The sequence below is a fragment of the Eulemur rufifrons genome, chromosome 29 (assembly GCF_041146395.1).
Source record: "Eulemur rufifrons isolate Redbay chromosome 29, OSU_ERuf_1, whole genome shotgun sequence".
In the NCBI taxonomy this organism is placed as follows: Eukaryota; Metazoa; Chordata; class Mammalia; order Primates; family Lemuridae; genus Eulemur; species Eulemur rufifrons.
In genome coordinates this window covers 53,072,270-53,083,448 of record NC_091011.1, presented here as the reverse complement: position 1 = coordinate 53,083,448, position 11,179 = coordinate 53,072,270, and the positions used below count along the sequence as shown (strand labels likewise).

The following is an 11,179-nucleotide window of genomic DNA, read 5'->3' as shown; positions in this document are numbered from 1 at the left end:
TCTTTTTTCCTTTCATATTTGCTATCCTTTTTCATCTAAAACATACCCCCTACTTACATCAGATAAAATGTTCAATGTTTGTCAAATTTTAAATTACCTTTAAATATTTTAGAGCTAAATAAAAGCTTCTGATAAAAAGAAACTTATATGCCACAAAGGATCATATAATCTAGAAACTCAACCAGAAATCTATATTCTGCTTTTAAACTTTTTTTTTTTTTTTTAGCTGCTTATTCAATAAGTTTATTGTCTGTTTGAAAATTTCTCATAAAAAATTGCTGTTTGGTTTAGCTTTCAGCAGCCCGTTCCTGAGCTCTGAGGAAGCTTGCCTTCTTTTGAGCTACCCGATCTTTCTTCTGGGCAAGGGACATTTTGGGACAGTTCCATCTCTTCTTCTTAACTTCTTTCTTAGGCTTCTTCTCATAGACTGGATTATCTCGTATAGCAGCATGGGCTTTCTTATACATCTCCTCCATCATGTCTGGAGTAACGTTGTTCTTTATGTATTGAGAGAACTGTTTCTTGTAAGCATCTTCATCTTCTTCCATTAGATAACGCATATAATCTGCAACATTCTGACCCATGATGTGCTCCCGATGTATTTCAGCATTAAATTCCTTGCTTTCAGAATCATAACCAGGGAATCGTTTGGTACTGTGAGGGATGGACAAGCCTCCATCCACAGCTCCCTTTAGGGCCCCAAAAACTTTATTGCCAGTGGTAGTTCTGGCAAGGCCTGCATCCAAATAGCACGTAAAAGCACCAGGCTGGCCGTCAATGCTTTCCACATTGTATTCATCTCCTGTTACTTCCACTTGGCCTTCATAGATCTTGTCCATGCCAAACCTATTGAGAAGCCTGCGGGCCAGCAGCAGGCCAGTACAATATGCTGCAGCATAATTTGTCAGGCCAACCTTCACACCATATTTTGGTAGTTCGTGTGCATAAGCTGCGCAGACTATCATATCCCCTTCTATACGGGCATAAGCAATCTGACAAATGATATCTCTGTTAGTTACACGAACTATCATTCTGTATTTGGGTGTGTTGTACTTATTTTTATCCTGTATCACCAAGCGTTTCCGAGCATAGTAATCAGTTTTACCCTCTCGTCGTCTTCTGAACTTCACTTGGTATCTCTTAAAGTAGGCCTTATTCTTAACAACTTTAACAAACCCCATCCTGCCGAATAGAGACCCGCATTCGCGGCTCCACACGGACTTGCAGGCCCAGCAGCGCTAGGGGGGAGAAAAGCTGCTTTTAAACTTTTACCATGACACACTTCACCATATTATTTCAAAAGAACATATAAATACACTAAACCAAAGCCACAAATTCAATCTTATTAGATTATCATGGAGAAAGGTAAACATCAAAAAAAATGAAATATTGACACTGAAGAGGCAAAGTAGTATTACCTACCCAAAGTGGCAGATGATATGATTAACAATAGATTTAAGATTGCCATCAGTTTAGAATGACATTGATGGTGATGGTGGCGGTAAAAAGGGTACCGTGTGTTGGTGTTACAGAACTAGAGTTTTGAATTAGACAGGTTTGGGTTTAAATCACAGCTCTGCCACTAACTCTAGATATGAACCTGTACAAAACTTAATTTCTTTGAACTACCATATATACTTTCTTCACAGAGATATTGTTTGAGTGGAATGGGAAAAGAAGAAACCATGTATATTTAAAAACATACATTCTTCTTAAGTATTAGCTTCTTTCCCTCTTATTTTCTCTGAAGGTTTTATCATGAATTTTTGTGTGTAACCACTCATTAATTTCCATAATTATAACTTAAAAACAAATAAAATTATCTGAAAGTATAAAAGAATTGGCAAATATTAAAATGCCATCTATGGATAAATCTTAAGTATTTCATTTTTTAACTCAAGTATAATAAATATTTTAATTTCTATGGGAATGGTTAGATATAGGTAATTATTCAGACTGTGAAGAAGGTAAAAAAAAAATTTTAAATAACAACTAGTAGCCCCAAACTATAGAAATTATACTAAACATTCATTCTAAGTGTAACATTTTAAGTAAAAAAAAAACCAAACAAGAAAAAAACTTAGTCAAGTATTAATGACACTATACTGACTCAGGAACAGTTACAGTTCTATTTTTCATACCTTTGTTGAACAAAAGGCCAGGTGCCTGAGATGCCTATAGGTCAGGATATTGTTGGAGATCTGAATCAGTTGAAAACCCTACCATGGCTGTGTCTGTTCCATCACTGCAACCATGGCGTTCTGTCCCGTCTGCTAAGAAGTGGGAGAATCCTAACTCTTTCAATTTCCTTATCTCTTGGCCTTGGAAAAATGTTTCTTTCTGATTTCTCTGACTATAGTGTTACAAAATAATATGATTAGAGAAAATAAAATAGTTAAACCAAACTTTATTAGAGAAAACAATCTTTCCATTATTCGAAATAGACAAATGGATGAAAAGGCCCAAATTGTTTGTATGCCCAAAACATCATTACATAGAAATTTCACCTAGCACAGGGCCTTCTTGCATAGTGAAAATAGTCTTTGAGACAAGTGAATCTGAAGCTTATTCTTCTTAATAAGATAGGTTGTTTCCTAGACAGTGAACAGACTATAGGAAGCACAGGTGAGAAATTCTGCTCCCCTGTGCAGATTGTACAGAATTCAGGGGGGTGGGGTAGGGGTAGGTTTCCTCCTTTGATAGCTAGGCCAAGGATTGTTCTTTTCTTTTACTTTTTTTAGAGAAACATTTCGAATCATTTTGAAATAAGTACAACTATTCCTTCTGTAGCAGCTTTTATACTTGACATTTTATACTCTAGGTAATTGTAATAAGGAGGAGTGTGAGAGCTGGTGGATCCAGAAACCAAAGGAAAGAAAGGATCTGTATTATTATTTTGCATTTATACAGTGTGTTTCCTTGGAAGAGTGTGAGGCACATCATAAAATGTTAATTAATAGCCAGTATTCTTCAATACATTCTTAGAGATGTCAAATGGAGATGATGATCCTGGGCTTCTACCTTGGGCAAAAAGAAGCCCCATCCATAGTAAAAATAGAGAGAAAATACAAATGGCTAGTGGGAATGAATGTTTATATTTGGTCAGAAGAATTGTCCCTCTATTTTAGGCGATCAAAAAGTTTTGGAGAAATGTTAGAGGTTTTAAAAAGCGAAGGGAAACTATACAGAGAGAGAGAAGTCTTTAAAGGTATGAGAAAAGAGAAAGAAATCAAGAGGATGAGGAAAAAACAATGAAACATCTGTGACATCATTTTTCTTACCTAAGGCCTCAGATGGGCTTGAGGCGCCAGAGTTCTTGCTCCTGTTCTCCCCCCACCCCCAGGAGTGCTGAGTCCCAGGAGTGCAAGGGCTGCGGCTGGGGGGTGGGGGTGGGGGAAATACAGCCCCTCTCACTCCCTGGTGAAAGTGTTTTTTTTTCTATACACATTCAACACATGAAATTTCCTGGCAATAATGGATTGTTAGAGAGAGAGAGAGAATCTGTTTCTGTAGTTGGTTTGTTTTTATGTCTGCTTATATGTTTGTTTATTCATTTTGTGTGAGGGTGTGTGTGAATGTGATGAGTGGTTATGCTTTTTCTTGTCATTGTTTGGGAGTGGTACTGGTTTGTTGCCTTGCTGTTTTAAGGTTAAAAAACTCATATGAAACAGATATCACTTCCTTAAATTCTTTTCTACTTAACATTTGAGAAAAGCAGTCATACAGATGTTGAAGCAGACTGTATTGGGTTGGGTTTTATAATCTGACCTAACTCTTTTGCTGATAAAATACAATCAAAGTGAATTTCAAGAGCAGTCATTTTAAGAAAGATAATTCACATAACATGCAACCTGGTGGTTTAGTTGGAAAGTGGGAGGCCTCTCTGTTTCCTTTACCTTTTTCTCAATATTTTGTAACTAGTGCTGAGCAAATATTTTCTTAACTGAGAGATGATGTGCACAGGAATACGGGTTTACCTATAGAACTCCTGATTACCTGTGACACTTGTTCCTGCTTTCATTCTTACATAATCAGGTCAAGGCAAGAGAGCCCTGCTTCCCCTCCTGCCCCTATAGAATAGTCTTGACTTTGTAGTTCTCTCTAACATGTTTCAAGCATTAATTTTTTTGGCTGCTTTTTGTTCTTCTGGCAGGCTTTATCTCTAGTTTTCATATGACTCTAGATTAAAATACATTTCAGTAAAACCTATAAATAAAGCCAGAATTTCAGCAAAGACACAATATTCATGGTAGCAATTTTCAATTTTGATAAAAGTTTTATATTACCTTAGAACCCGGGAATAAAGTAAAGGAAGTTAGTTAAAGAATATTGTCAATGTGTCTTAGTTGTGCAAATGTAGAGTCAAGAACCACGTAAGGGCCTGCAAAATAATGCAGTAGAGTGGTACAACTTGAAGTTAGGTTTATTAAATTAGACTGATGGTGTTTAATTGAAACAACTAAAAAATTCCACAAGTAACATGAATGCCTAATAAATGCTACACATTCAGGTACTATAAAGAATAGATAAATAAACAAATATAAAATTCCATTGTAAATTAGAGACATGGCTACAATTACTAATTATTCCTAGACAAGTTTTGAAGGAAACAATAATTTCTTAATCAGTTTTCCAGTATTTAACACTTAATACTTGTACTAAAGGAAAGAAATTTATTTTTTTCCTAGTTATTCCTCTGCAAGTAAAAAGCATTATAGAGGAATACCTGCCATATATTTACATAAAGAAAATAATAATTCAAAACTATATTAATATGTTTATATCACTGTCTCAACAATAGAAATAACCTAAAATATCCTTGAGTAACATGGTCCTTCAAGCAATGTTTCAAATAAATAAATGCGTATATTGCAGAAGACATTCTGCAAAAATGGACAGAAATTTACTTATACTTACTTGCTCATATTGTGAGCTAAATTTGCATGAGTTTGTCATCACCTTGTGTGAAAAAAAATGTATAGTGATATGCCTAAATTATTTTTCAATATGTATAATGTTGTGAGGGTGTGTAATCTACTAAATAAAGAGTGAAATGGTGAATTAATAAGGTCTTAGTATCTGTGTACCTCCAAGAGCATCCTCAGGTCTATGAATGGTAAAATACTTAGAGAGTGAAATAAACAGATGGACTGCAATTTATGGGAAAGGTATTGATTTATTAATTCCCAAAACACATGGTCAATATTGGCATTTGATTTGCCTTCGTGCTCATTCTGCCCAGATCTCTATTGCCAAGTCACCCTCATTATCACCTTCCTTCTCAGTTAGGTAACTGTAAAATTCCAAGTGAACAGCTAAGCAGCCCAGTGTTGAGGTAACATCTTTCTAGAGTTGAAGTCATCATGTTACACTGGTTTGTTTTTCCAGTGAGACTTCACATTTGTTAAAATATACCTTCAAAATCAGTGGTAAGAGAGACCCTCTCCTGCCCTCAGTTGCTCACACCTTCTAGTGTCAGTTCCCTCTGGGACTTGGAGCAAAACTGAACACTTTGGCAAATCTAAAAATAATCAGTCCATTAGTATCAAATTGCATCCTGAATATGGCAAGGTGCTGTTTCTCCCTCTCCCATCCCGCACTCTACCCCACCTCACCTTAGGATGTATCATGTTCAGAATACAATGGGAACCTCACTGATTTACTGTTTTCACCCCAAGGATTGAGGTCATAAAACATAATTGCATATAAAATTACACAAAAAACTTTTTGCAACTTTGTGTTATTTTACTACATTCATAGGTAGTAAATATAGATCTTGGTGGAAACAAAACTATAATATAAAACAAATACACAGTAAGTTGGAATACATTAATTAATATATGACACTGTTTCTTTTCAGTAAGATATTATTTTATAAAATTTTTGTGAAATGCACACAAGAGAAAATATAGATTTTTTACTCTATAAAGGATTATGAGAAAATGAGCTATTATTGCAATAAAATTGGTTATGTATATGGACAAGAATACTTGCTAGAACAAACCTAAAGTATTATGCTTTGAAAAATATTATTTACCCTTCCTTTCTCTGTTATAATTTGACATTAGAAAATATTTGAAGAAGTCTCTATTATTTAAATAATTAGATGTTTCCCTAAGTCTGGGATTAATATTAAACAAGATTTTAGCAATAGCTATAGGAAAATGTTATTTATTTTTCATAGATTTGGGGGATAAAGTAGAAAGTGTATGATACTCTGATGATTATCAACCTTATAGAAAACGGGACTTTAAAAAAAAACATCTTCTAGTCCTTCTCTTATTAAATATATACCAACATACTTCTCAGAATAATTCTCCAATTTCTTATCTTTCTTTGCCCACCTGGAAAATTAATTAGTATCTACAAAAAGAAATGGAGTCAAATGTTCTCTTTCAAAATACAATTTTTACAGCCACTCACAGAACAATAAAAACATTTTACTAAGATTCTTTTCCATGCTAAAAAATGCACTGAGTATGGTTTACTTTTGGGGACTGTAAGGGGAGAAACCTGGGGTGCTTTAAGGTTAATGGATAGTGATTAAGGTTAATGGCTAAGTGCTTAAGGTTAAGTGCTGTATTTACATAGCTGCCAATTCTCTTAAAAAAAGTCTTTATGTCTATCAATCAGTTCCAGTTAATAGCCAATTAAATAGCAAATGGGGGATAGAGACCAAAGGCAAGGACCCTTCAACCAGCATTTATAGGGTAGAATTGTTAACTTTCAATCAAGGAGTATTTATTGAACACCTACTTTGTCATGGCTGTGGTGCACACAAAGAAGCAGACGTCATGGCCCCTACTAAGAAGCTTAGCAGGTAGCAGGGAGTAGAACAAAGTATGAAAATACATCAGTGTAGGCAGCGATCAAATAAATGACACAGGTAAGACATGTTATAGAATCCAGAGCAGGGAAAGATATTAATACTATCTTGCTCAAGATTTCATAAAATGGGGAAGGATATTTAAAATAAGCCTTAAAATTAATGTGTTTTAAAGAGCTATATTTCATTTTTTAAAAAAGAAGCATAAATCCCAAATAACGTGAACATATATCATTGACACCATGTGCCATACACACTGCTCTGCATTTAAACTATGTTAGCAAATTTAACAATAAATAAGAAGTTAAATAATTAAAATATATATATATGTATATATAAACACACATACACACATATATATACTGTTCTTTTTCATATACAAAATTTCAAGATCAATTTAAAGCAATAACAACAATAGCAACACAAATAGCCAGAGCAAAACTAAGTTAGCATATTAACTTTGAATTCAATATAAACTTTCTTAAACTAGGCAAACCAGAAAAGTTTAGGCTAATGTAAGGGTCTGAAGTATCCGGCAGTTACTCAAGGCAAGCTACATCACTAAGCCCCAAATGACAACATGATTAATTATAGAAATGAAGTTTACTAAAACAAGATTAATGTTCATCTCTGCAAAAGCCACTGGGAACAGTGCTTCATACATGGAGCAGCCTCACTTTCACTCAATTAGCAACATTCAGCCAGGCCTCTTTGTATTTCTTTTACTTTTTTCACTCTTCCTGAATTTCCAACTGATTTCAGAAGGAAGGTATATTATGGATGGAAAATGGGACGGTAAGGGGCTGAGGAGGAACACCTGGAAGGGAGAAGAAGGCGAAAAATAGTAGCATATAATCATTAGGAGTAAATTTAAAAACTTCTCTTAAAGAATATTTTAAAGAAAGTTTCTTCCATTGGCTAATTTCAAAATGCTTAGAGCACAAGCATGAAATAGGCAAAAATAAATGAGCACCAAAAATTGGCAGTAAATTTTAATAGATCCTGATCTCCTGACAGCCAGAATGCTGGCCAGGGAGCAGCTCCCTAGGTCCCAGATCGCCTGAGGCAGAAGATCTTAGATAGCTCTGCAGGGAGACTGACAGGCCCTCAGGGCCCTCAGCCCCTTGGCCTGAAAGTCACCTCTTTGAATTTTTCTGAAACTGAATAATTAGAGACCTTTTCTGGAATCAGGAGTGTCCTCTTATTAAAATGTAACTACTTTATTAATTCAAAGGGTTAGAACTTGATTAATTCAAAAATGTCCCATCAAACTGTATTTTCCAACACGATGTGCCTATGTTTAATAGGCTTCCCTTCCAGGATCTAGCAGTGATTGTTAAACCAAGACAATGAGTTTTTGACTTCAGAATTACTAGAAAGGAGGCTGGCAATGCCAAAGAATAAAGACTATTTGGGGGCACGGAGTTTTTGAATGGAAAACAGTGCTGTTGGCAGAAGTTCAATCTTGGGAATATCAAAAGTCATAAAGAAGAGTACAGGGATGAAGGTAACTGGGTTGGTGAGAGAAGGAAAGAGAAATTGCCCATGAAATGGGAAAGTTGTGAAGAGTGATGGAAGAGTGTCAAGGAAAAAGTTCACAACACTCAAAATTTGCTAAGGATTAATCCTGCTCTTTATATTTCCCAGCTCTAAAGGATTCTAAGTAGAGAAAGATTCACCCTGACAGTAGAGTTGGTCAATGAAAAGAGACTAGGGCAAGTCTAAACCTTCAGAGATCCACCAGTTTTTCAAATACTCATTACCCCCACCTTCTTTTGCATGTGTCTCAATTATTAATGGCTTGTGCTGCACAGGTTGAGATCAAACTTAATTAAAACTAAACATTATTTCAAAGCTCTTTTAGAGTAACTTTGAGATGTTCACCTAAAAAAAATACATTTAAAAATTGCTTGGGAGGTACAATGTGTGTTGCTTTAATGATGTATGCAGTGAAGGGCCTGACTTCACCACAATGCAATATATCAATCAATGTAGCACAATTGCACTTGTACAACATGAATATATGCAAATAAAAAATAAATGAAAAAAATAAAAATGCTCTAAGTGTATTATTCACACCAATTAAGAGAGCCAGCCACAGCTGATGTTGAAATCCATTATCTGTGAAATAAATGCAGAGTATAATAGAAAAAGATCTAGCAAAAACTTTATATATCTTTAACAAATTTTCCAAAGATTTATAGCTTTGATTTCAAAAGGAATATGAAATAATTGCAATATATTTTTCTATTTCTTTAAGTAATGCTCAATATAATTTAATGTTTTTTTCTTATTACACATAATTTAAGATAAATTAAGTTCACTCTTTCCAGATAATTACATTGTACCATCTTCATTTTATTATAGTGTCTATAGTTTGACAGAATAAGAAATTATCTTTTATAGAAAAAAGGCAAATTATTATCTATTTCAAGTGCAAGAAATGAATTTTAATTCCTTAATTTATGATAAGCACTCAACAGAAGCCAGTAAAATTAACTGAAAGAATCAATGCCTTCATTTTTCAATATTCAGGCTATTTGAAGATATTTAATTACTCAAAAGTAGTTTATTAATTCCACCATGATTGACTTTAAGTCATTAAAATGCATCATTAAAGATTTGTTTAAAAATTAATATACATCTTTTTAAGAGTAATGTACCTTCTACCTAAAGTTTATTTGTAAATTGTCTGATGTCCTAATGTTGATTGATGTTAACTTTTTATCACAAATAAAATTACATATGCACAAATTTTAAACATTAAACATAAAAAAACTATATTCATCATCTATTTAAAACTTCTCATTTTACAGGTGAAAATGTTGAGGCAGTGTTATTAATGTTATTAATGTTGTAAGTGTATAAGTCCTATTAGTGTTAACTTGTCTAAGCTCATATTTATTTTGACACTACCGCAAGTAGAATCTCTGAACTTTTGGTTAATTCTTTACTCATTATAAAACAAATGCACATATATAATGCACAGACATTTTACAATTATTGTGTAGTGAATATCTATTCCTAAACAGTAAACTAGTAGACCTAGTTTCAATTGCCATATAATCTCTTAGCGTTCATTTATTTAAATAGCATTATTCTGAATTTTTAGTGATGATTTTAAAATTCAATAAAATTAGCATTGGCAACAATAGTAAATACACCCAAAATGCTCTTGAACCTACACAATCCATATCCCTTTCTGAAAAAAATAGTTGGAGTCAATCCTTAAACATTGATGATCATAGTTTTAGGAACTTACGAGGCATCATTTATCCATCACACCGCTTCCCTCTAGAACAGCCTGAGTTCCTGCCATATTCACATTTTCCTCCTAACGCATGTTTACCTCATGTGTGGCCACATATGACATTATTGTTGTGGCCACAACTGATGTATCATGCACAGGTCCTATATTACAGCTTCTTCCCATGTTAAAGGTGTTGCTATAGAATTATATCCTAAGCTTTAGAAGCAAATCCATGCTTATCTTATGTGAAATCTTATTTATTTTCAGAAGTTACATAATACACTACAAGTTTTAGTCTTTTGGAGGTCAGTCTCAATCTTTCTTACTCTAGTCTCACCTAAAAGATATAAAATTCACTTGAAATTTTTAGTTGACAAATCTAGATCTTTTTCAGCCTTTTAAAATGTTCATTTATAGATTTCCATATGTTTTTTAAAATTTACAGAGGGGGCAGCAATACCTAAAATGCTTTGGATGCAAAGTCAAAACTATAAATGATGACAGGTTTGCATGTGATAACTATACTGTAAACTAAAGCACAGGCTACATTTGTAGACATAAAGGAAACGGGACACACTAGTCCTTAAAATTAATCTTCTCAAACTCCTTGTTAACCATCTGTGGAGAAAGGGCTAAGAACACTTTCCCCTTCATGATAATTTGATAATTTGATCTTCTGTTAACTGTCTAGATCTATTCCCTTTGAAAATTGATAAAAATTAGACTGTCAACCGCATTACTAGGGAAATTGACCTATGGGAAAAATGATTCTTGACTGCTACAATGCATCGGGATTAGGAGAATCCCTGAATATGGGTGACTATTTTCACTAGGCAGGCCCCTTGCAGAAATCCTGGAAGCTACGTCTCTGTTGTTACAAAAGATATCAGTTTCTATAGAGAAGGAGGTGCTCAAGCCAGAATACTTCTTGCACCTTCCTCATAGGCTGGTGTCAGGCAGTAGCCAGTGGCAGTCTTGTGAGTCTGGTTGTTAAGGAGAGTCTAAAAAGACTCTGGGTGGGCAATATACCACCCACATCATACTAATAAAAAAAATCTGGGTTTTGTCACAATCCAAAGGAAAGTTCACCATTTCCAAAATAG

General features: G+C 34.3%; 1 protein-coding gene across 1 annotated transcript; it reads right to left on the bottom strand.

The window, feature by feature from the left end:
• Positions 1-225: 225 nt before the first annotated feature.
• On the bottom strand, positions 226-1,247 carry LOC138377076 (large ribosomal subunit protein uL18-like). Its single transcript, XM_069461760.1, has one exon. It carries the CDS (start codon positions 1,179-1,181, stop codon positions 288-290), a length of 894 nt encoding a protein of 297 aa, XP_069317861.1. The 5' UTR covers positions 1,182-1,247; the 3' UTR covers positions 226-287.
• Positions 1,248-11,179: the final 9,932 nt, after the last annotated feature.

Coding starts and splice junctions, on each gene's coding strand:
- LOC138377076 (XM_069461760.1), bottom strand. CDS start 1,181: ATGGGGTTTGTTAAAGTTGTTAAGAATAAGGCCTACTTTAAGAGATAC.